The following is a 27735-nucleotide window of genomic DNA, read 5'->3' on the forward strand; positions in this document are numbered from 1 at the left end:
ATAACTATACTCCTTATCTGTAACTAGTCATGTGCTTGTAACTGGCATTTATAACTACCTTCTTTTACTACCCACTCTGAATTCCCTTTTCTTTCAGCAAGCCCCTCAGGTGGTGGTAGTTCTTTACCTGGTGGAGGACCCAGACACTCATTTCTAAGGGACTGGGCCATTCTTAGACCTGCCTGCATTGGGTTGTTGTAGTTTTTCATTGACTAATCGCAGGGCATGGTAATACTGAGAGATGCTGTACTGGATTTCCTGAATTCCAAACATGCTGTTACTTATCTCCAGTCTGGAGTACTAGTCCACTTTTTCCTTGATAGACAGAATCAGTTTCCCCAGTCAGCACGGTAATTCCCTTCTTTGTTGATTCAAAGGCGTGAGGGAGTGCAGAGTAGCCAGGTGACAGTATTAATTTCCAATTCCATGAAGCCATTGTTGTGTTCCTGCTCAGAAGCATTTTTCTCTCTGGAATTAGGAACTCTAGGCCAACAGAGCAAAACTGACATAGGAAGACAAAATCTTGCTAGATGTCTCTACAGGCAATGTGGAGTGATGTCACTTACTTTTCTATTGTTTCACACCTGGGCCCATGAATCCTGTCTGTGGGAGAAACAGTACCGTATTTTGGATACCGTTTCTGAGCATCCAAGGTGCATCCTTGAAGAACCTTGCCCCAAACCTGCACAGTTTTGCCACCTGGGTGGCATTATAACTGAGTCTTCAGAAGGCCATCCCACCATTCTTTCAAGCCAGCTGTCTCAGGATGGTGGAGATCATGGCAGGACCAGTGAATTCTAATAACTTGGGTCAATTGCCAAGCTCCTTTTGCTGTCAGATTGAAAAAATAATCATGGCTTTTTGTATGTATGTATTCAGTCTCCTTTTTATAGTTTTTCATATGATGGAACCTAACCCACAAATGTAGCCTTGAAAACTTTCAGTCTACCCTGGTTATACATGTTTACTAGCTTATTGTTCGCTTTATAGATTAATTGCAGAAAAATGTAAGTTTTAATATTTCTACTCTTCTGACTTGATAGGTCCACAGCATTGATTTCTGACCAGTGAATGAAAACTGGATTCCGACTGTTGGAAGAAAATCCAGGAAGTTAAATCAGTAACACATAGGCATCTTTTGATTTTTTTCAGAGCCCAATAAACCCACTTGAATTATTCAACCTTTGCTGAACTTCTTGAGTAGAGGTAACTAAGAGGTGGCTATAATTAGAGCATTCTCAAGAGTTTTACTAGATTATGAAAATGTGGGCTTAAAGTTGGTAAAAAAAAATAATTTTGAAATGGCAAGGAAGGAAGAGGTTTCTTCTTGAGAACTCTAGATTTTAGTTGAGGATGTGGAAGGATCAGTTGACTTATTTACCAATTAGGAATTCATGGTAGGAGGAGTTGGTAAAAGGGCAGCCAACACTGGAGCAGGCCTGGGAAGTGGAAAGGAAGTTTGTATTAGTATGCATGGGTCCAAGATAAAAATATTGGGTAATGAAATTTTTGCCTGATGTGTTCATTATAATAAATAGGCATGAAAGGCACCGGAATCTACAGTAGATAGAGAAAGTAGACTGGATAGTAGTGGGAAAGACTAGCATGGGGCCAAGGCACCAGAAGGCAGAATTACTAAGTATAATATTTGCTCCCATTTATGTATCTGTAGAAATACTAAGTACAAAGTTTCACTTGGTAATCAAGGTGCTATGGCTGTGAGAACTCCTGAGAGTGGGTTCTCTGATTAAAAAAAAATATATATATATCTGAATGAACAGAGTAGTGTTGGAACTTCTCAAATTTGCTGGTCAGGATTGGCATAACAAGTCCACAGGACCTGAAATTTTCTGAGATAATTGCAATAGTGTGATCTGACTATTAACCTTTCCTGCTCTTTGGCTGGACCATTCTTGGAGCCCAAGCCCAGAGGCTGGGAATCGAACCATACACTTCATTTAGATTGTGCAGGTTGTGAAGGCTGATGTTTTTAGCTCAATTACCCTTTGGGGTCTTAGCTCAAAGCATTTCTTCATGACTTCCTTCCTGATTAGGCCCTCTTCCTAACGGCTTTTAGGAAGTGTTCACCATTGTGGGCTGAGCAATAATTTCTAAATTCCTACCAAAGCCAGCAGTGGCTTATGCCTGTAATTCCAAGACTTTGGGAGAGCAAGACAGGAGGATCACTTGAGTCCAGGAGTTTGAGACCAGCATGGGCAATATAATGAGGCCCTAGCTCCATAGAAAATAATAGTAAATTCCCTCTGTGAAAACAGCAAGGGGAATGAGGTCAAGCCCAAAGGATTTAAATGGCCAGATAAGGCTCTACTAGGTGAATAAGGAGGAATGTCACATTAATGTGACTGTATTGTTTTAGAATATCTTGTTCCAGTGGTTGTATTAGACCTACAAATGTATAGACAACATATTAATATTGTCTTCTTTTTCAGAATTATTTCAATCCATAAACAATAAAATAAGTAATTTACTAAGTATTTAATTTCCTCCCTGTAATACTAAATCTGTTGTTGACTTGTTCTTTGGGTGTCATATTTTTTTTAGCTTATGGAAGGATATTATTTGTAGCTGTGTTTTCCCTTGTAAATCCCAGTACTGGGCCCTCCTGAAAACTTTGCAAGATATTTATGAGATCATGGAACTCACTCTTCTGCTTAAATTCCTCCAGTAGTTATCAATGACACTTGGGATAAAATCCAAACTCCTTATCAAGGGTCTCCCTAGATGAACTTCTTCCTATTGCTCTGGTGACAGCCATGCGTACCCTTCCTCTCTTAACGACTCCTCTCTCTCAGGAACATGCTAAATTCCTTCCAGATCAGGTTTTTACATTTGCTTTTCCTTCTTCCTGAAGTGTTTCTCTACAAAACTTTGCATTAAGTTCTCCCCGTCTTACCTTTTTGATTTCAACATAAATTATACCCATCTAAAGTAACTTCCTTATCCTCTGCCCTTTCTCCCATGTGTTTTCCCCATCATACCAATATGAAATCTTGTATAAAAAATTATTTCTTCCAGAAGTTGACTATAAGCTCATTGACAGCATATTGACTTTTTGAGAGCTGTATCCCCTGATTCCACAACAGAGCCAATCACATCATGCATCATCTATAAATATTTCTTAATTGTAGGAGGAATAAATTATAAAAACTATACTTACAGTGCATTAGTACTAGGTTAAATCTGCTAAGTCTTATTTTTAATAGTATATGAGCTTGTCACCAGTGTTCCAATTAAATGTATTGCCTATCCTGAGTATTAAATTTTATGTAGCATTAAGTATTTATTTAAAATATTGAGGAACATAGTCCCTTGATATCATATTTTATTCCTATGGAATCACTACACTGTGGACTATACAAATAAGCTGATGAAGCGTCATTGAAATGTACAATTACATGTAATATAAAGGTTATACTTATTAAATTTCTTTATTCTGCTAAATACATACTTTAGAATTTTTCATCTGTTAAATCTTTTGCTTTTCTTTCTCAACGTGTTTTGTTTTTACTTTTGTTTAATTTTCACAAATTATATATCTAAAGATCTCAGAGTGATAAATTGTGAAATTTAATTTTGTGACATCAATATCTTAATTGACGTTTTAAGAAAAATATCAAGGGAAACAGGGGAAGAACATACTGTAGATTAAAACTCCTGGTAACCTGTTGGCCCAGACAAGCATCTGAAAGGTACTAGGAGGAATGGCATGCTTTTACCTCTATGCTAGGATTTCTCAAGACTGCAGTATTTTAGAGTGGATAATCATTTGTTTTGGGAGGATTTTCTGAGCATTTTAGGATGTTTAACATCATCCCTGGCTTATACCAACAAGATGGCAATATCAGTCTCTTTTCCAGTTACGACAACTAAAAATGTGTCCAGACCTGGACAAATATCCCTTGAGGGGTCAATCCCCGTCTCCCCACTGACTTCTGTACAAATAATATGTGTCAATTTTATAATTCCACAATTAAAATTTTTCATAGGGTGCTTTGGCTCTGGGAATGCTGACACAAAGCCATTATTATTATTATTATTTCCAATTTCCAATCTCTCTTTTCCAAGAAGGCATACCACAATCTTCATATAGGTCACTTTAGATCATGGTGGATTTACTTTCACTTTATCAGGCATAAAACCATATTTTCTACTTGAGTTTTAAATCGTAAGGGTAAAGCAGTAGGCTGACTCTATTCACGGTTAACCACCCTCAAAATAGAAGTGAATGTGAAACCACAGATATTTTATTGAAACATATCTGAAGATAAAAATATAGCTCAAGCTTCACAGATATAGGACTTCTGAGCTGAGAGGTCAGTTGGTAGATAGCTGGAGTTATACTAAAAAGGGTTGATGACTTTTCTGTGCAGCTACAAATTATTTTACTTGCTCCTATTTCAGGACCTCCCAGACATATTGCCTGCCCTAAGCACCAGGCTGGACACACTGGGAAACAGGCTGGCCACATGGGCTCCCAGGCCTTCAACCCAGGACGTCAGCATGGCTACCTAGTCTCACCAGCTTACCGAGCTGGCATTCCTGTTCAAAATCAGCCAGGTAGACCTGCAAGGGTACCATGGATGCCAGCACCACCACCACTATTAAACGGTCCACCTGGATTGGAATACTTAAGTCAGGTAATTTCAAATACATAAAATACTCAGGAAAAAAAAAAAAACAACAACTCTTGTTTCCAGTTTACTAACCATAGTAATTATAGTTTAAATAATTACTTATTTATTTACTCTTTATTAATTAAAGTCAGAAATGGTAAACAATACATTCTGTCAACAAATCACTAGTTTTTTTGGGTTCGGTTCATTTTAAAATAAAAATAAGAATGTCACAGGTGCCGGGCGCGGTGGCTCAAGCCTGTCATCCCAGCACTTTGGGAGGCCGAGGCGGGTGGATCACGAGGTCAAGAGATCGAGACCATCCTGGTCAACATGGTGAAACCCCGTCTCTACTAAAAAATACAAAAAATTAGCTGGGCATGGTGGCTCATGCCTGTAATCCCAGCTACTCAGGAGGCTGAGGCAGGAGAATTGCCTGAACCCAGGAGGCGGAGGTTGCGGTGAGCCGAGATCGCGCCATTGCACTCCAGCCTGGGTAACAAGAGCGAAACTCCACCTCAAAAAAAAAAAAAAAAAAGAATGTCACAGGTAATTCTTTTCTATGATCTTGAATATAATGTGATAATAATCCAAAGTAAACATTTATTAAGCACATTTTCTAGGTTTTATTATAAGCATAATACATATATTACTTCACTTAATCCTTACAGAATCTCTACGATGTACAAGTGCTATAATTTTCACCACCTTACACAAGAGGAAACAGAGGTGCAGAGCAGTTTTATAACTTCTCTGGATTAAAAACCTAATGAACTGGGGCTGATACCTTGATTCTGGATTCTGTGCTTTTTAATTCCAATATTGACTAATTTTCTTGACATTTAAAAGAGATGTAGTAAAGTTTAGAGTTAAGTTTTAGTAAGTAGTACCAAAAATTACTTCATATTTTTGTGTGGAATTTGACTCATCTTTTTCTTACAATTGGTAAAATTACATTTTTTCATGCTTTTTTCCTTTGGAAGACCCAATTTTACAAATGTCACCAATGAGGAAAAAAAAAAAGTCCTGAGTTTTGCTGTACTACATAATAGCTTACCTCAGCAAAGTGAGATTTAATAATTTGTTTTGTCTTAGAGATCAGGTTGGTAAAATAGAAATGTATAGTTTTGTATCTCTAATCTATAAACAAATATTTCTATGATAATCAATGAGTTTTCTGTAAATGAATTATATCTCTTGTACTCTCTATAACTTAATTTTCCACAATGTACTTGCACAGTGAATATTGTAAGAATGTTTAGTAGTTGATATTTCTCCAAGAAATGCCCTACAGAGTTTTTTAAAATCAGTCTCAAAACATATATAGAAGAAATTACTACTTACTGCAAAATGATTATATGAAGTAGACATAAAATGAATAACTGAGACTTATGAAAAAAACTTACTTAAATTGATAAAATAATGTCTTTATATTTTTAAGCCTCATTTAGAAAGAACATTGTTTTCTTTTATAAGGATTTCACTATATTAGTTTATTTTACCTAAATTTACAACATTCATAGTGAATGCTTTCAATAAACATATAGCATTTTTAATTAAAACTATGTTAACTTTAGTTTTACAATAAAAAGTAACAAATTCTTACTAAAATTTGATAATGATAGTTGATAACTGATCATATGCAGTATTAATAAAATATGAATATTAATTGGTTTTCTATAAAACATTTGACTTACAACTTAATTTTCTTTTTGCTATAATAGATAGATACGATACTGATTAATCAGCAAATTGAACCTGTGGAAGGTATGTATTAATTGTATTTCTCATATTTCTAAAAAGAGAAGTTTATGCAAATAAAGATAGATTAAAAACTATAAATATAGCATTCTGAATGATGTGGAATGGCAAACCTGATTATTTACGAATGTCTGTCTTCACAGTAGTGAAATCAGTAGTCTGTTTTTGAATATTAAAAGTCAAATGGTAAAATACAATTGGCCCCTCCTATCTGTGGGTTCCACCTGCGTGAATTCAATCACTCAAGGATCAAAAATACAGTTTTAGAAAGTGTACCTGTTCTGAGGATTTACAGACTTCTTTTTCCTTGTCACTATTTCCTAAAAAGTTCAATATAACAAACTCTTTACATAGCCTTTACCTTGTCTTTGTGTATTGTAAGTAATCTAGAGATGATTTAAATAATACAGGAGGAGGTTCATAAATTATATGCAAACCCCACGCCATTTTATATCAGGGATTTGAGCAGACTAGGATTTTGGTATTCACAGGCAGTCCTAGAACCAATCTCCCATGGATACGGTGGGATGACTGCACTATTATGATAAGCATCTTCCCTAATGTTATAAACTTTAACATAGAAGGAATATAGCCAAGATTTACTTTTGCTCCCTTCTCCTACAAATAACTTTAATGGATTCAATCACTTTACCTGACTTCTAGCATTTCAGCTCTTTTCTCTCCAATTTGTTATCACCTTGAGAATGGCACAGAGCCACATCCAATATTTTCGTTACCTTGTACATTTCCAAGTGAGTAAACTTTTAGAATTTGGGTGGGAGTGTTTTGGAAAATTGTTCCTGCCCACAGTTTCTCTTGGGAGTTCAGATAAACACGTTTTCCTGATCAACTCTAAATAGCATTGCTTTTCATTATTCCTATGATACTTGGAGCATCATCTAAAACTAGATAGGTATTATAATATCTTAAGGTAGTTTCAATAATTTTAACATAAAGGTGACTAATTTTATTTTCATTTATAGTCCTACTCCGTTTTGAAAGTAATAATAAGTATGAAATCAAGAACAGCTTTGGGCAGAGGATTTATTTTGCAGCAGAAGATAGTCATTTCTGTAGCCGAAATTGCTGTGGGCCATCTAGACCTTTTACCTTGAGGATTACTGATAATCTGGGTCAAGAAGTCATAACTGTGGAAAGACCACTAAGATGTAGCAGTTGTTGTTGCCCCTGCTGCCTTCAGGAGGTATGTGAGCAATTGCTAGAGCCTTTTGTAAAGTAGTTCAGCAAGAATGTCCATCCTTTCATTGAATCTGTGTAATCAGATGAGATTTAAAGGAAAATGGCTCCATCAGCTGTATGTTTGGGCTTCCAAATCAATTGTATAAGAAGGAAGGCAAATAAACAACAGGGGATGGTTAGCCTTATGTCCTGCAGCAGTCTGCCTTGTGGGGTTGAGCAATGGTCAGAGATGAGAATTCTTGATATTCAAGGAAAGGTCAGATAGGCACCTTTTTCAGATAATTTTTTAAGAAATGATTGTAAGAGACATGGTCAAAACCAGCAGAGTTGCACCATTGAAAATATCCTAAAATAGCATTCTGGGATCATAGGGACAAAAAGAATGAAGCAAAGAACAGATGTGTGCATTTCATAATTTTGGCCAACCTACTAAGGGACAAACCTAGGAAAAAGTTTTATCTCCTATGTATTTCATTTCTCCTTTTCACAGTAATAACTTATATATCTGTGTCATCTGCAATAGGGATAGCCTAAATGAGAGTATCTTCAGCTCTGTAGAGACCAGATCTTTCTGTTTCATATTACATGGCAGCCTACTCCTAGAGATTATGAATTTCAGGGAAGACATTAGGGTTCAGAGATGTTATAGAAAAGTTGGTCATTTCCAGGATCCCATTGGCCCAACACCGTATCTGCCTGGGTAACTTAGCCTTCCATACAGGTTGCTGTGAGAACATAATACAATTAGAGATAAAGGCATGTAGTTATTTAAAGTCTAATACTGCACTTATTTTGAGAGGATAAATGAAGTTACTTATAATGAACTGGTTTGTTTTCCATACCATTTAGGTTAGGTATAATTATATATTTATAAGAATATGAGGAAAAACTGAGTTTGATGGGAAATGCTTTATAATTTGAATATCACATTAACATGCATTACACTATTTGATCTTTTAAAAAATTCCTAGGAAGTCCTTACTTGCAATGTCCGGCAATTATGAAATGGTCAGTAAATGAGAGCTATTATTAGATAGGTTTATGATGATTTATTACAGTCACGCATATTCTTTTACTTTTGTAGATAGAAATCCAAGCTCCTCCTGGTGTACCAATAGGTTATGTTACTCAGACCTGGTACCCATATCTAAAAAAGTTTACAATTCAAAATCAGAAAGGAGAGGATGTACTAAAAATGAGTGGTCCGTGTATTATGTGCAGCTGTTGTGGCGGAGATGTTGATTTTGAGGTAAGAGATGTCATAATGTTTATGGGATTTGCTTTCCTAATATAAGAATATAATTTTGCAGAATTTTATGAATGCCTTAAATTAGTATTGTGTACTGATGTCTCAATAGCAAGATAATGTTCCCATACATTTAACTTTGATCAGAGTGGAGGTTATTACTGTCTAAAGGTCAGTATTGATAATGCTAAATGGATAAAAAGAGAAGCAGAGCTCTGTAGTCAAATAAAAATAAGCAAATCATCTAACACTTAAGCATGTTAGTTTCTGTGTGGTCACACTATATATTATCCATTATAAATAAAACTTTAATCATCTAAGTCTGATTGGCAAAGCATATGGATCCTTCCTTAATCTGAAATATAGCCTGCCAGTGCTCCAGGCCATGTCCAGAAGGTCTGACATCTTTGAGTTCCTACAAAAAGCCCAATTATGCAAAGATAGTTTTGAGAAAGTCAGTGTAATATGTATTACCCAATTGTACTTCTCTGTGGTCTCTTCTTTAACCCTGTATTAAATTAGGTCATTGGAAACCATAATTTATCTCTATATTTAATTCCTGCATGAATTTCATTACAGCAGTTCTCCAACAGATAGCCTAGACTTATAATCAAATTATTTAGTTGCAAATGTTTATCAGAAGGTTTTATAACTTAATCTTGATTTCCTGATTCTCTTAGAAAAACAGACAATTTGGTAAACTGGGCCCATATTTCCACAGAATGAGGAAAAAATAATCCTAAAGTTGAGAAGGGCTACCTCACATATGATTAGATGTGGGAACTCTGACAGTGTCTCCATATCTTCCTAAGGTTCTGCATTATCCAGTTTCATTTTCTTGCATCCTTTCTTCTCTAATAATATAGTTTTTAATTCCTCTATTAAAATTTAGTTATATAAAAATGAATTCTTCCCTTTTTCAACTTCATAATCTGATGACAGAGACGGGCAACTCTAAGAAAACACGTGTTGTAGAGACTTTAAAATGCTTTTTTAAAGGGATACATATATGTATATAAAATATATGATTATATATAGTATATGCATATATACTATGCATATGTGCATGTGGGTATATATGGGTGTGTGGGTATGGGAACATGTAATACGTATGTACAGGAACCTTATGTAGGGACATGTATAATAATAGCTCTCTTTTTATGCACATAAAAATCCAGACAAGTGAAAGATTGTTTCTTCTTCTAGAAATGATATTAATAAAAGTATAATTGGAATATAATGTATTCCTACGAAATGAATAAAACACTAAAAAATTGTGAAACATTCATATTTAATACTAAAAAATTATATTTCATTCAGCAGCTCTTCAGTTCTCTATGTCTACAGATACCAGATTCTAAGAGTAACTAATAGTCATATGATTAGAGAAGGCAAAAAAAAAAAATGCATATAGTAAATTTTATACAAATGCTCAGTTTGTAATTTAAAAGTACCTTTTCAGTAACCATTCATAAATTATATGTTTTGAATTATGTAGCTGCTCTAGTATCTTACACATTATCTTAATGTAGTCTTTTGGTATTTACTAGGTTCTATGTGCAAGTGGCCTATTTGCATGTTTTGCATTTACATTGCAAATAAACATTTAGTTTTCTTTTTAGACTATCTTTACCAATTATTAGTATTAAATTTACAGATTTATAAATTTTATGCTAATATGATACACTACAATTCTTTTTTAAACTCATACGTCTGATAACAAATGTGTAGTTATTTTTTCCCCGTATCAACCAATTCTCCTTCTCTACAGACATCAACTGGGTTCCCTACAATTCAAGTTTAATTCTGACACTCACTCACCTGGAGTTAATGCAGACACCACAAGTTAAGTCCCACAAAACTGTTCCCTATTTCAAACTCCAACCACAAATGCAAGACCTCCTGTACACCTAACCAACTGTCTATAAATCAGGGTTCTCACAACCTTCTCCACAGGTTTGACAATTTTTTAAAACTATTTACAAAATTAAGGAACACACTTTATTTATGTTTACTATAAAAGATACAGAATGAGTTCTGGAAAGGTCCTGAGCAAAATGGGATCTGTCCCTGTGGAACTGGGGTAACCCACCTTCATGGCACGTGAGTTCACCAATCCAGAAAGTCTCTGAACCTGTTGTTTAGAGTTCTTAGGAACTTTCATTATGTAGGCATGATTGATTTAAGCCATTGGCTATTGGTAAATAACTCCAACTGCAGCCTTACTGTCACCTCTGAAGGATGGAGAAAGGACTGAATGATTCAATCCTCTAAACGTTGCTTGGTTTTTCTGGTGTCCAGCCTGATACTAAAGATATCAGGAATTCCAACCACCAGTCAGTTTAGTAAACAAAAGATGTATTGCCCAGAAGATTCTAAGGATTTTGAAGCTATGTGTCAGGAATCTGGGACAAAGACCAAATATTAAAATAAGACTCAGGCCAGGCCTGTAATCCCAGCACTTTGGGGGGCTGAGGTGGGTGTATGACAAGGTCAAGAGATTGAGACCATCCTGGCTAACATGGTAAACCCTGTCTCTACTAAAAATACAAAAATTAGTTGGGCATGGTGGTGCACACCTGTAGTCCCAGCTACTCGGGAGGCTGAGGCAGGAGAATCGCTTGAGCCCATGAGGCAGAGGTTGCAGTGAGCCGATATTGTACCACTGACTTCAGCCTGGCACAAAGCAAGACTCCATCTCAAACAAAACAAAACAAAACAAAACAAAACAAAACAAAACAAAACAAAACAAAACAAAACAAACACTCTCCTATCACCCCTATCACTGAGAAAGTTATGAGAGTTTTAAAAATTCTGTGTCAGGAAACAGGGAATAAAACCTAAATGTATACTTCTTACGATGTTATAAATACCAACATGTTACTTCTTAAGGTTGAAGTAATTTTACTGTATTTTTTGTTTTGTTTTTAAAATGTCATACAGAATTTAGCTAAAACTGTCTAGACTTTATAACTTTTTCATAAAAATTACCTGGACTTTGTAATGACCTGTATATGTAGGTCATTATTTATATTTCTAATCCTCCATTAAAATTTTATTTTCTAGTTGTATAAATTTGGTGAATTTTTAAATTTCTTGTTATAGCAATCAAGATGGAGAAATATTTGTTAAATCTAGTAATAGTTTTATGGTAGCTAGCAAGTTACCCTCAGTATTTTTTACTTTGTAAATATTTTAAAATTCAAATACATTTTTAAACAAAAATATAAAGTTTTCATTATTAGTCTCAAATGCTTAGATGATACGTGTTCACTATGGATATGTGTAACAGAGGGTAGCTAGGCCATGCTTTTCTAGTGACTATTTACCTAAGACCAAGAGCCAGACCAAACCACTTACCCATATGTAAGGTCACTGCCCATGTTATAGCTGCTAATATTCCATAGGTCAAACATGCCACAAGGCAGAGCCTAATTATGAAGAAAGAGGAAAATGCTTAAGGTTACAATGGGAGGGAAAATGTAATAAATATTTGATGAAGAGTAATGCATAGCAATCACAGTTTTATGTTAGACATTTATTTCACTTTTTTAAAAGATCCTACTCACCAACACTCAAAATGAATCAACTGTTTTTAGTTTCCTCACATTTATCTAGCTGGTTACAGCTGGAGGCAATGGATTCAAAAGGTGTTGCTGACAAATGTGACCTGTATATGTAGGTCATTATTTATATTTCTGAACCTGTGTTCAAATTTGAAATGACATTCCTGACTTGGGTTGACATAACTCTTACATGTACTTTGGTGAATGTTAGCTACATTCAGCCACTACCTGCACACCTGGCTAGGTGTTTTTGTCTGAGCACACTGCTTTCAACTCTTTATGATGACCCTCAGCTATCTTCGGCAGAATTTTTACAATTTTTTTTTTTTACAAAAATAGAAAAGTTTTACATTGGAGATCTTTTCTACCTATGCTTTTTTTATTCTTCACACCCAACTAGTTACCTGGTCTTGCCCACACCCTTGGCTTGAGGCATCCCATCAAGTTACTTACCAGTTGCTTTTCTTCACTCAAAACTGTTAGTCTTTTTTTGTAGGTTCTTAGCATTTTATGTTTTCCTACTGACAGTGGGTAGTAGTGAGGCCTCTCTTCATATTTAAATATTCAGCTGTGTACACTCTCTGTGCTTCTCTAAAAAGCAGAAGTCTAATAGGAGTTTCGTTTAATTCCTCCTGATGGCTTCTAGAAATTATATCAAAGAAACTTTTCAAATTTATATCATTTTCAGCTTAAATTTTGTTTTTGGTCAACTGAAATAATTAAGACGTATATTTATATCTATCTTAATATAAAATAGAAAATGGTTAAAATTTTAGTAAAACTACTTTTATATAAGTTTTCTATACAACAGAACCATATATAACTATGAATATTTAGGACCCTATATGTATCTAACATCACATATTAATTATATGTTCATAATTATGTATGATGCATAAATGTAATATAATAATTGCTTTATTTTACTCTAACTTTAAAAGTACTTTTGCTACAAGTTTCCTAGAAATGTTTAAGTTTTTTTTTTTCTTTTTTGCAATTTAGATTACATCTCTTGATGAACAAATTGTGGTTGGCAGGATTTCTAAGCACTGGACTGGGATTTTAAGAGAGGCATTTACAGATGCTGACAACTTTGGGATCTATTTCCCTAGAAACCTTGATGTTAAAATGAAAGCCGTGCTGATTGGTGCCTGTTTCCTCATTGTAAGTCTGCTCCTGCTAATCTTGGTTACAGATGGCTTCTCTAGGAGCATTCTGAAATAATTCAATAAATTATACATTTTAAGATTACCATTTAAAATGTAAAGGTTTTATAAAATGTTCCTATTTAATCCCAGCTCTGGAATTTTATAGGTGATTAGTTTATGTCTGAAGAGTCTACATACTTTGAAATGGCAAGAGAATAACTTTATATTCTAAGGAGAACTTCTGGTTTGAGGGAAGGTTATTAAAAAATCAAATATGTTATTAGGAGAAAAATGTAAAGCTAGTCTTACATGGTATAAAACTCAGTGAAACACAGAAGTTTCATCCTGACTCATTAAATTAAGACATCTAACATGCGATTATAAAGTACAGTAAGAGTATACATTCGATCAAGCCTCGACCTATCAGTTTATAGGAAATACATAGGGTAAAGCAGTGATTCTGAATGTCTCTTTAGAATTATCTAGAAACTTTTACAAAACTCTCAAGTATCAGGCCATTCCCCACTTCAACTAAACAAGAAGTTCAGAGTCAGAAATGTGTATAGTGCCCCAGCTGATATGAATATGCAGCCGAAGTTGAGGTTTATAGAAACAGAGTACTGTAATGCTCTTCAACCTTAGCTACACACTAGAAACACCTGGGTAACTTTCAAACTCCTCACATCCAGATTGCATCCAAATTTATTAAACCAAATTCTCTGGAGTTAGGACAAAGTCTTCAAGCTGTTTAAAGCTCCCAGATGATTCTGATATGTAATCAAAGTTTGAGATGCCAGATATCTTAAACATGAGCTTGGTGATGTAATCAGAAAACCTTAACAGATAATGTACGGCAAAAAGGACCCAGCTCTTTCAACAAATAAGTGGCAATGAAAATAACAGAATAAAGATTAAACAGGGGAGGCCGAAGAAGATGGCTCTTGGAATTATTGCCACTCTAAATTGAACAACTGTCCACATAACAAAAAGCAATTTCCTAAGAACTAAAAATCAGTCACATGATCATTGTACCTGGTTTAAAGATTATATTAAGAAAGGAGGCACTGAGGAGGGTAGGAAAAACAGTCTTAAATTGCCTAACCCCCTCCTCTTTCGTACCTGGCAGTGGATACCTGGTGGAGAGAGAATCTGTATGTTGGAGGAGGGAGAACACAGTGATTGTGGGACTTTGCATTGGAACTCTGTGCTTCCCTGTCATAGTAGAAAGTAACATGAGGCATGGCACCCAGGGAGACAGCATTTAAATTAGCCTTAGCCAGAGGGGCATTGGCCATCCCAGCATTCACAACCTGAGTTTTGGCAAACCTTGCTACCATGAACTAAAGTGCTCTGTGATTCTAAATAAACTTGAAAGGCACTCTAAGCCACAAGAACCACAATTCCAAGGCAAGTCCCGGTGTTGTGCTGTGCTGGACCTGGAACCACTAGATTTATGGTACATGCAACCTAGTGAGACATCAGCCAGGGCAGCCAAAGGAGTGCTTGCATTACCCCTCCCCCAATTCCAGGCAGCACAGCTAGCCCCTCCAGTAGAGACTCCCTCCCTCTGTATGAAGAGAGGGGAGGAGACAGTAAAGAGGTCTTTTTCTTGCAACTTAAATACCATTCAACTACAGAAGAATAGGGCACCACTCACCTACAGTAGAATAGGACAATAAACAGAGTCCTGAGGGCCCTATTACAACCATAGCACCCAGGTAATGTTTCTAAATATGCTGCAGATCAGAAGGGAACTCCTTGCCTTGAAGGGAAGGACCCAGTCCTGCTAGGATTTATCACCTGCTGACTAAAGAACAATTGGGTCCTAATATCTGTCTTATTGGTAGCAAGGTAGTACTTGCCATGGGCATTAGGGAAGACTCTGAGATATGCTTGCTTCAGGTGTGCCCATCACATTCCCAGCTGTGGTGGATATGGGGCGATAACTCTCCTACTTGAGGAAAGGAAAGGGAAGAGGAGAGAAGATTTTGCATTGCAGCTTGTATACCAGCCTGGCCACAGTGGGAGAGAATACCAAGTGGCCTCTAGAGTCCATGATTCCAGGCTGTGGCTCCTGGATGGCATTTATGGACCTATGCTGGACCAGAGGGGAGCCCACTGCCATGAAGGGAGGTATTCAGGACTGGCACAGTTTACCACAAGCTGACTAAAGAGCTCTTGGGCCTTGATTGAACGTCAGTGCTAGCTACCTAGTACTTAACATCAGTGGTAGCTACACAGTGTGCACTGTGGGTCTGGGGTGGTGGTGGGCAAGGGGAAAGACACTTTTTCTTAAGAAAATGGGAGGAAAGAATGGGAAGAATTTTACATTGCAACTTGGGTTCTAGCTCAGCCACAGAATCAAGCACCAAGTAGATCCCCAAGGTTCCCAACTCCAGGCCAAGGCTCCTAGACAGCATCTCTGGACCTACCCAGGACTAGGGGGAACTTGATGCCCTGAAAGGAAGGATACAAGCCTGACTGGATTTGATACTTGCCAATAGTAGAGCTCTTGGTACTTGAGTAAACATAGGTAGTAGCCAGGTAGTGGTCACTGCAGAACTTAGACAAGAACTAGTGCTGTGCTAGCTTTGAGTCTGACTCAATGAAGTTCCAGTGGTGGTGGTCACAGGTGTTTTTGTGTCACTCTTCCCCCCAGATCTAGGCAGCTCAGCACAGAAAAACTACCTTTGTTGGGGGAAAGTCAGGGAAGAGAACGAGAGTCTGCCTGTTATTGCAGATATTGCTTCTGGATCTTAATACTGCCAAGGGATTACCTCTGTGAGTCTCTAAGAGCCACAGAATTACTGGGCTTGGGGTATCCACTAAAGTATATATGGCTGCAGTAATGAAAAACTTAGATCAAACACCCAAGTCCTTTTGAATGCCTAGAAAGCCTTCCCAAGAAGGACAGGTACAAACAAGCCCAGAATGCAAAGACTGCAATAAACACCTAACTCATCAATACCCAAACACAAATTAACATCCACAAACATCAAGACCGTCCAGGAAAACATGACCTCACCAAATGAACTAAATAAGGCACCAGGGGCCAGTCACAGAGAGACACAGATATGTGAACTTAGGGACCGTAAATTCCTAATAGTTGCTTTGAGGACACTCAACAAAATATAAGTTAACATAGAGGAGAAATTCTGAATCCTATCAGATAACTTTAACAAATAGATTGAAATAGCTAAAAAGAATCAAGCAGAAATTCTGGAGTTGAATAATGCAATTGATGTATTGAAGAATGCATCAGAATCTCTAAACAGTAGAGCTGATGGAGCAGAAGAATGAATCAGTGGGCTTGAAGACAGGATATTTTAAAATACAGTCAGAGGAGCCAAAAAATACAAATAAAAATCAATGAAGCTTGCCTAAAAGCTCAAATCAGAAAATAGCCTCAAAAGGGCAAATCTAAGAGTTATTTGTCCTAAAGAGGAGGTAGAGAAAGAGACAAGGGTAGAAAGTTTATTCAAGGGGATATTAACAGAGAACTTTCCACACCTATAGAAATATATAAATATTTAAATACAGGAAGGTTATAGAGCTCCAATCATATTTAATCCAAAGAAAACTACCTTAAGGCATTTAATACTCAAACTCCCAAATGTTAATGATAAAGAAAGGTTACTAAAAGCAAGAGAAAAAAAAACCCGAATAATATAAAAGCAAGCTCCAATACATCTGGCAGCAGACTTCTCAGGCCAGAACAGAGTGGCTTTACATATTTAAAGTGCTAAAGGAAAAAAAAAACTTTTATCATAGAGTAGTATATTCAACAAAATTATCTTTCAAACATGAAAAAGAAATAAAGACTTTTCCAGGCAAACAAAAGCTGAGGAATTTCATTAATACTAGACCTGTCCTACAAGAAATGCTAAAGAGAGTTCTTCAATCTGAAAGTATACATTAACAAGCAACAAGAAATTATCTGAAGGTATAAAACTCGCTAGTAAGTATACAGATAAACACAGAATATTATAACACTGTGATTATAGTATGCAAACTAGTCAGATGTTAAGTAGATGATGAACCTATTAAAAATAAAAACCACAACAAATGTTTAAGCCATAGACAGTATTCTAACATACAAATAGAAACAACAACAATTTGAAAGTGGGAGGGTGAAATTAAAGTGTAGAGTTTTTAGTACTTTTCTCTTTGTTTGTTTATGTAGTGTTAGGTGTCCATGGGTTTAAAATAGTGAGTTGTAAGATTTTATCTGCCAGCCTTAGAGTAATCTGAAATCAAGAACATAGAAAAGATATATACAAAATCAAAAGCAAGAAATTAAGACACGCCACCAGAGAAGATAACTTTCTCTAAAAGAGAACAACAAGAATGAAGGAAAGAAGGAAGAGAAGATCACAAAAAAACCCAGAAAACAAATAACAAAATGTCAGGAGTAAGTCTTTACTTATCATTAATGATATTGAATATAAATGGACTAAACTCTCCAATCAAAAGACATAGGATGATTTAATGGAGAAAAACTAAACAAAATGAAAACAAGACCCAATAATCTGTTTCCCTCAAGAAATACACTTCACCTATAAAGACACACATAGACTGAAAATAGAAATTGAAAAATATTCGATGAAAATGAAGAGCAGGAGTAGCTGCACCTATATTATACAATATAGATTTCAAGACAAAAACTATGAAAATAAACAACAAAGTCATTATGTAATGATGCAAGGGTCAATTTTGCAAGAAGATACAACAATTGTAAATATATATGCACCCAATACTGGAGCACCCAGTAATAGAAAGCAAATATTATTAGAGGCAAAGGGAGAGAGAGACCCCAATACAATAAAAACTGTGGACTATTTCAACACCCTACTTTCAGCATTGGACAGACCTTCCAGACTGATAATCAACAACAACAACAACAACAACAACAACAAACCCACATCAAATTGGATCTGCACTATAAACCAAATGGACCCAATAGATATTTACAGAACATTTCATCCAGTGGTTACAGACTACACATTTGTCTCCTTAGCATATGGCTCATTCTCAAAACTATGTTAGGCCACAAAAAAGTATTAAAGATTCTTTAAAAAATGAAATTATATTAAATATCTCCTCTAAACACAATGGAATAAAACTAGAAATCAGTAAGAGGAATTTTGGAAACTATACAAACACATAGAAATTAAACAATATGCTTGTAAATGACTAGTGGGTAATAAAGAAACTAAGAAGGTGATTGAAAAGTTAATTGAAACAAATGATAATGGAAACAGAACATACCAAAAGCTATGGGACACAGCAAAAGCAGTACTAAGAAGAATGTTTATAGAATTAAGCACCCGATTCACTCTAATGACTGTTTCTTTTGCCGTGTAGAAGCTGTGGCATTTGATTAGGTCCCATTTGTCTATTTTGGCTTTTGTTGCCAATGCTTTTGGTGTTTTGGTCATGAAGTCCTTGCCTATGCCTATGTCCTGAATGGTTTTGCCTAGATTTTCTTCTAGGGTTTTTATGGTGTTAGGTCTTATGTTTAAGTCTTTAATCCATCTGGAGTTAATTTTAGTGTAAGGTATCAGGAAGGGGTCCAGTTTCTGCTTTCTGCACATGGCTAGCCAGTTTTCCCAACACCATTTATTAAACAAGGAATCCTTTCCCGATTGCTTGTTTTTTCCAGGTTTGTCAAAGATTGGTTGGTTGTAGATATGTTGTGCTGCCTCTGAGGCCTCTGTTCTGTTCCATTGGTCTATATCTCTGTTTTGGTACCAGTACCATGCTGTTTTGGTACTGTAGCCTTGTAGTATAGTTTGAAGTCTGGTAGGGTGGTGCTTCCTGCTTTGTTCTTTTTGCTTAGAATTGACTTGGCTATGCGGGCTCTCTTTTGGTTCCATATGAAGTTTAAGGTGTTTTTTTCCAGTTCTGTGAAGAAGGTCATTGGTAGCTTGATGGGAATAGCGTTGAATCTGTAAATTACTTTGGCTGGTATGGCCATTTTCACAATATTGTTTCTTTCTAACTATGAACATGGAATGTTTCTCCATCTGTTTGTGTCCTCTCTGGTCATTAGAGAAATGCAAATCAAAACTACAGAGATACCATCTCATGCCAGTTAGAATGGTGATCATTAAAAAACCTGGAGACAACAGATGCTGGAGAGGATGTGGAGAAATAGGAACACTTTTACACTGTTGTTGGGAGTGTAAATTAGTTCAACCATTGTGGAAGACAATGTAGCGATTCCTTAAGGACCTAGAAATAGAAATTCCATTTGACCCAGCAATCCCATTACTGGGTATATATCCAAAGGAATATAAATCGTTCTACTATAAGGACACATGCACATGAATGTTCATTGCAGCACTGTTTACAATAGTAAAGACCTGGAACCAACCCAAATGCCCATCAATGATAGACTGGACATGGAAAATGTGGTACATATACACCATGGAATATTATGCAGCCATCAAAAACGATGAGTTCGTGTCCTTTGTAGGGACATGGATGAACCTGGAAGCCATCATTCTCAGCACACTGACACAAGAGCAGAAAATCGGACACTGCATGTTTTCACTCATAGGTGGGTGTTGAACAATGAGAACACATGGACACAAGGAGGGGAGCACTACACACTGGGGTCTGTTGGGGGAAAATGGGGGAGGGATGAGGGGTGGGGAGTTGGGGAGAGAGAGCATGGGGAGAAATGCCAGATATAGGTGAAGGGGAGGAAGGCAGCAAACCACACTGCCATGTGTGTACCTATGCAGCAATCTTGCATGTTCTTCACGTGTACCCCAAAACCTAAAATGCATTAAAAAAAAGAATTAAGCACCCATATCAATAAAAGTAGAAAAAGTTCAAATAAATAATCTGACAATGAATCTTAAAGGGCTAGAAAATCAAGAGCAAATCAAAATCAAAATTAGTTGGAGAAAAATAATAAAGTTCAGAGCAAAAAAATTGAAATTTTAAAAATATAAAAGATTAACAAAGTAAAAATTGTTCTTTGGAGAGAGAAAATCAACAAACCTTTAGCCTGATCAACTAAGAAAACAGAGAAAAGACCCAAATAAATAACATCAGAGATGAAAAAGGAGACACTTTGATACTGCAGAAATTCAAAGGATCATTAAAGAAGACTTTCACCAACTATATGCCAATAAATTGGAAAACCTAAAATAAATGGATAAATTCCTAGACACATATTATCTACCAAGATCTAACCATGAAGAAATCTAAAATCTCAACAGACAATAAATAATGAGATCAAAGCTGTAGTAAAAAGTCACCTAGCAAAGAAAAGCTTAGGAACTGATGGCTTCAGTGCTGAATTTTACCAAACATTTAAATATCAATCTTGCTCAAGCTACTGAAAAATAGAGTGGGAGGGAATACATGCAAACTTATTCAATGAAGCTAGTACTACCATAATACCAAATCCAAACAAAGACATATTTTTAAAAACTACAGGTGCATCTCCCTGATGAACACTGATCCAAAAATCCTTAACAAAATACTAGCAAGTCAAATTCAACAATACATCAAAAAGATCATTCATCATGACTGAGTGGGATTTATCCCAGAGAAACAAAAATGGTTCAACATACGTTTTGGATATAGTCACTTATCAGGTACATGGTTTGCAAATATTTTCCCCAGTCTGTGGGCTGTCTCCTCACTGTGTTCATTGCTTCCTTTGCTGTGTGCAGAAGCTTATTAACTTGAGGCCATTCCCTTTGTCTCTCTTTGTTTTTGCTGTCTGTGCTTTTTAAGTCATACCAAATAAATCATTTCTCAAGCCAATGTCATGGAGAATTCCCCCGTATTTTTTTCTAGTTGTTTTACAATTTCAGGTTTTACATTTAAGTCTTTAATCCATTTAAATTTGAGTCTTGTATATGGTGTTTAATAAAGGTCAAATTCCATTCTTCTGCATGTATATTTAGTCTTCAAAACACTATTATTTAAGGTTACTATCCTTTCCTCATTGTGTGGTAGTGGTACCTTTGTCAAAAATCAATTGATTGTAAATGTTTGGGTTATTTCTGGGCTTTCTATTCTGTTTCATTGGTCAGTGTGTCTGCTTCTATGCCAGTACCAAGCTGTTCTGATTACTATATCTTTATAATAAATTTTGAAATCAGGTAGTGTGATGCCTCCTGCTTTGTTTCTGTTGCTAAAGGTTGCTTGGCTACTTGGGGTCTTTTGCGATTCCATACAAATATTACGATTTGTTTCTCTTTATCTGTGAAAAATTCATTGGTATTTTGAGAGGGATTACATTGAATCTGTAGTTCCCTTTCAGTAATATGGACATCTTGGCAATATTAATTATTCGAATCCAGAAACACAGAGTATCTTTCTATTTATTTGTGTCTTCTTTGATTTCTTTCATCAGTGTCTTATAGTTTTCAGCGTACAGAATGTTCACCTTTTTGGTTAAACGTATTCCTTAGTACTTAATACTTTTTGATGCTGTTGTAAATGGAACTTTTTTCTTAATTCATTGTACATGGAATGAATTCTAATTACGTGAAGAGTTATATTACTAGAAAAGGACTGTAAAACATTAAATAAGAAAGACTGAAAAAGGACGATTTCAAGGAGGATAAAAGTCACATTTATATAAATTATCGTAAGATTAATTAAGTTAATGCGGTGTCAATAAATGGAATTATAGAATTTAATTTCCATAAAAATAGCTGGAGGTAGAAATCTTATCTGTAGACTTCCCCACATTTACTTATTATAGTTAGTTTTTCTTGTTTAACAGACAATTAGCTTTGTTTCATCAGATCCCTTAGCATTTCTACATCTGAGAATTGATCTCTGCTTTCTGAGAACTCATTTCTGTGTATTTTTTTTTTTTAAATCTAGGACTACATGTTTTTTGAAGGAACTAGGAATTGACTGGAATGTCAGAGTGTCAGAGTGGATTAATGTAAGTCTCCCTAGAAAATTTGAAGTCCGTATATTGATTGGGATTATCTAAAAGAAAAATTCAGTGTTTTTTTCTTTGTTTATTTGAATTACTTATACCTGTGTAAGTTAAGCTGTGATGCTTGTAGCTCTAAGTATATAGTTTTACTTTTCAAATTCAAAAATTTATTTTATTTATCACTGGGTTATAAATGTTTTGTCCACTTTATTGGATTATTCTTTGTATATTTGGAGAAAATAATATAGGAAGTTTTAAATTGAGATACAAAACACTCTTTAAAAGACTACTTGAATTATAGTCTATGTTTCCAAAGCAAAAACTAAAGCCTTATTAAAGTAGTTTTAATGTATAATTATATTTTATTTTTTAAAACTAGTTAAATTTATTTTATATGTAAAATTATGCAAATACTAATATACTCATAAAACAACTTAAAAATGGACACAATTTCAGTTTCTTTTACCATACTAAATACTTAATATACGTATTCTCAAGTAAAAGTAAATGTGCATTTTTTAAAAATTTTCAGGAAAGCACACTATATTTGATTTATCCTACCAGCTAATCTAGTACTATAATGACTGTAATGACTGTAATGACTACATGAAATATTAGCAGTTTTTATGGTTTTCAGTGAATAAAGAAATACATGACTCTGTGACTTTATCCAAAAGACAGACTCATTCAAAAATTTGGTATTGTTATCACTTTTGAAGTTATTTATTACTACATGGAATGGTTAGCTTCTGTATTCTATCATTCCTAGAATATGTTAGTTATAAGATTAATCAGGTGTAAGTTAAATAAAAAATATGCGTATCTTTACAGAGCATACTTCATGTGTGGTCTTAGGTTATTTATGCCAAAAAATGAAATGCCTAAAGTAAAATTTATTGATAAAATTTTTGCATATTTTATTTTTGTTATTAAAAAAACTGTGAATAATCCATTCAGGTGGCATTTTCGACCCTACACATTTACCTCCTATAAAACCACCTTTAAAAAGAGCACAGCAAAAAAAAAAATAAAAAAAAATAACTAAATCACTATTGGAAATAAAAACAAAATGAAATTACTTTCTTATAAAAATAAATGATTTATTTTTATTTGTTTTCAAATTTTAGGGATTTAATTTTCTAATTTTAATTTTGTATATATTAAGGATCTATAAATTTTTAAGGAAAAATTATATGGTAAGATATATATGAAAATCTACATAAGAACACAGAGATGTTTTCATTCCTTTTACTAGTTGCATAGTATGCCATTAAGTAGCTATGTCATAGCTTCTTCAAACAATTCCCTACAATTGGACTTTCATTTTCCTTGAAATTTTTTGCTATTCCAAGTAAGCTTTCATTAATAAACAGACATACATATTTTATATTTTTCTTAGTGCATATTTGGAAGTGATTTGAAAAGTGGATTATCTGTTCAAATTACCCTCCATAGAATTTATTTCTCTATGAATTCCCATCAGCAATTTAGAACAGTGTGCAGTTGCCCAGAGCCATTCAAGTATATATTATTCTATTTTTGTGTTGTGTCCGATATGTTATCCTGTCATAGTTTAAATTTTTGATTGTCTCACTTTCAATCAAATTCAGCATTAAAAAAAGGGGAAAGACATATAATATTTTGTAGTAAAATCTGTTTCAGTGTTGGAAACAAGGATTTCCACCTGTCAGAAACTTAAAGGCATTTGTAATCTGTTTTGTAGGGCAGATTGAATTGATAGAGGAGACAGCCAACCCACAGTTTACTTCATGCAAAGGAAAAGTGTGCTTAGGAAATAAGGGCATCCCTTTCATCTTCAGCAAACTTTTCCAACAGCCACTCTCCCCATAAATGTTATACCAGCAGAACTCTACCAAAGCCAATAGCCCCAAATGACAAATGTTGGATGAGAACATTGGTATGGCCAGTGGAGCTACAGAAAAAGCAATGTCTAGATGACTTCCCAGCAGCCTAAATAATTAATCAGATACCATTTTCCAATGATGAAGTATACTCAGGGAACTCACCTCTAGCATATGTTTAGTACAGAGAGTACGCCAAGTCAAGTGGAGGTATTTGTATGTGACTTTAGTTAGGCCAGTTAGAGAAGGGGAAGGCTTGCAAAGATGGCAGTCAGATGTAAAACCAACCCAACATGAGGATTAGAGGTACTGACATTATTTCTTTTATAGCCATATCTTACTTTCCTTTCTTCTCTCTCTGCATAGGATTCCGGATCTTTGGCTAGACAAAATAAAACTGTAACTGATCTATATGGTTCCTTCCCTCTTCTACTCTGCAAGAAAGACGTCAGGAAAAATTCGCACACTATCTGTGGAACTCATTTAAATTCAAATACTAGATAAATTTTTTTGGCATTGAATATTCACATAGAAAAATCATCAAACATCAACAATTATCAATTTAATAAAATACTAGGAATTGCAAAAAAGTCTTAATTTGAATCTTAGTGAGATTTGAGCAAATGGTGGTGTATTTGTTTCGGAAACAGACGTAGAGAAAAAAAGAACATTCTGTTGTGCCAAATTTTAATAAAATTGAAAAATATGAAGACCATATTTTAAAGTATGATGGAGGCACTGGAACAACAGATTGCATAAAGTAGATAACTAACACAATAAACTAAGAGATAGGTTTTGGAAATTCTCCCAGAAGTAAGATTAAACACTAAATGTAAAGAAAAAAGCTAAAACCTAGAGAATAGATATATCAATTTCAAGTCATGCACAATAAGAATTCCAGAAGCAGAAATCAGATGAAGGCAAGAGAATATATTTTTAATGTAAAGAAAATTTATTTGCAATCAAGACATAACTGTAGTTTTGAAGTTAATGGATTTGCTATAAAGCAGACAAAAATGAATGAAAATGATACACTTTTAAGGATTTTTTTTCAAAAAAACAATTATTAGATGCCTAAAATATGGCAGATGTTGTTAGGTAGTAATAGAATAGTTTCTGTGGCTTAACTTCCATGATATACCCACATTCTAGTTTACTATTGTTTCTACCTCACCTAGAGCATTTAATCAAATTTAGCACACTTTAACAGCAGCATTTAAAAGAACCAAAGGATTTAGAACATAAAGATGGGTTATATAAAAGTATTTTTGTCCTTGCCCCCCATTTTCCCGTACCCGCCTTTGAGTGGAGACCTTACTACTGCAGGAATTTTTTCATTCAGCATGATATGACTTATACAGATACGGTGTCTTAGACTCATTCCTAACAATGGCTCACTTTGCCCATCTTTCTTACCTTGAAAAAGCAAAGGAAACATATCACATCTCAGCACACCATTTTGCCCACCAACCTAAATTTTGGCCTCTAGATACCATTTTCCACTCAAAGCAACTGGGGTTGTTTTGAGAATAGTTGACCCCAGAATTTTGGTAGGGAAAGGTATAAGATAAGCTTTGTACAACTTGTAGAAAATCAAGGAGATTCTCAAGTATGAATGCTGGCATGTCAAAAGGATAAAGGAAGGAATGTGAAAGGGCTCTCACCAACAAAATCAGGAATATTATTACCTTCTGAATAAAATAGGATACAGTAAGTCCATACAGACATTCTTATAAGTAAATAAATTAAATAAAGATTTTATGAAGATCTTGATATACATGGTTTCAATTTATATTCCCCAAATTCTTTTAATTTCAGAGGGAAAATGCATAACATGTTATTGTCTAGCAGCCAACTCTATTAAAGTAAATTTAAAGTAAGATGATTAAAGTAATCATCATCAGTTATGGGATAAATTAAAATCAAGTACCACCTAATAGGATGCACTAAGACACAGCATCACATGGATCTTGATATATACAGGATAGAAGATAATAGAATCTTTTTTTTTTTAATGCTTGATGAGCTTGCCTGTTCTTGTGGTAAACCTTTTGGCCTGCGAATTGTGTTTATCTAGTCCATAACTTGGCTTACTTTCAAGTATGTTGTACAGTTATCTTTGTAGCACCCCAGGCTTCATATTCTTCTAGTGATAATGTCTGTTCAAGATGTAGGCTACTATGCCAGAGGGTTTTACCGCACGTTTGCTCCTCGGAGATAATCTCTATCTTGCAGCATTCTTAGCTGTAATTCACTGTTCTTTCCACTCAATTATTGTTAGTTGGTGGTGGGAGATGGGGGACAGAATATTCCCTGATGTTTTGGTTTAAGCCTCACTCTTAAGCCGGCACACCCCAATTCAATGTAATACTGAAGTCAGAGACTGTGGAGTCTTAGCCAACTTACTTCTTTAATCATGTCGTCATGTAGCAAGCATTCACTAAGAGGCCAGTGCTGGGTAAAAATCTGAGTTGTGTCTGGGTATGTTTATGTGAAGGGAGTTGTGGGATGGAGAAAAGAGAGCTGATAAAACTTTCAGGCAAAATATATAGAACAAGCAGACAAATCTAATGATTTTGGATAGAAACATATTAGAGTAAGAAAGTTCTGAGGAAGCTCCTTTCATGGCCCCTTGCCTTAAGTGGCTTAGTCAAGAGAAACTACTTAGAGTATTGTCTCTACTATTTTCCTAAGAGAGAAAGGGCATCCTTTACACAGCCCTTCCTTCTCTCACCCCTCGGCTCCCACGCCTGCGCTGGAAGTCAAGCATACTTGTCCTGAGTGGGAAGGCAATGAGGGAGAAGTTTCTTTTCCTGCTGTAGGAGGGCCTAAAACCCAAGATAGGAGAAGTTTGGGTGCTTGCCTCATGCTAGGACCTTGTGTCACTGTGGGGTGGTTGTGACAGTGAATGGAGGATCAGTGGGTATCCTTGACTGGGTGTAACATTGAGGAGGAGGAGTTGTGATGGTTGGGGTATGGAGCTGTGTTGTGCCTTGGGAAGGAATTTCTGGGTACATGGGTCAGTGGGGAAGGGGGAGAATAAAGAGGAAGGGAAAGAAAAAGCCTAAGAGATGTGACTGCCTGACCTGATCACCTCTTGGGAGGAAACTTGGGAATGGGGGAAAGTGAAAATGTAGACTGGAGACAAGGCTGAGGATAGGAACAAAAAAGAACACAGAAGCAGTTAAACTACAGAAAATCACTGTGTGGACTCTTGGCATCAAGTTAATTAGCATCTCTCTACAACTTAGATATAAAAGTTTTAGCTGAGTTTGGGCTCAAAAGGAGCTATTATAACATTAGTGTAATTAGAAAAAGCTCAATAGAGAATTGCTGCCATAATTTAAAGATAGAATGATTTAAAATGGTTCTTGGCACAATTATGAAGTGCTGCTGAT

The 27735-nt window shown here is 35.4% G+C and overlaps 1 protein-coding gene across 1 annotated transcript in view; it reads left to right on the top strand.

Annotated features, from left to right (window-relative positions):
- LOC101040685 (phospholipid scramblase 2) overlaps positions 1-27735 on the top strand; it is a 38410-nt gene that overhangs the window by 2504 nt on the left and 8171 nt on the right. The window contains exons 2-8 of the mRNA XM_074405909.1: positions 4423-4658; positions 6359-6401; positions 7379-7599; positions 8680-8844; positions 13410-13571; positions 21008-21168; positions 22415-22478. Coding sequence (XP_074262010.1) covers positions 4488-4658; positions 6359-6401; positions 7379-7599; positions 8680-8844; positions 13410-13571; positions 21008-21031 — 786 coding nt within the window. The 5' untranslated portion in view covers positions 4423-4487 and the 3' untranslated portion in view covers positions 21032-21168; positions 22415-22478. The remainder of the gene's footprint in view (positions 1-4422; positions 4659-6358; positions 6402-7378; positions 7600-8679; positions 8845-13409; positions 13572-21007; positions 21169-22414; positions 22479-27735) is intronic.

This window comes from Saimiri boliviensis, chromosome 9 (genome assembly GCF_048565385.1).
Source record: "Saimiri boliviensis isolate mSaiBol1 chromosome 9, mSaiBol1.pri, whole genome shotgun sequence".
Classification (NCBI taxonomy): Eukaryota; Metazoa; Chordata; class Mammalia; order Primates; family Cebidae; genus Saimiri; species Saimiri boliviensis.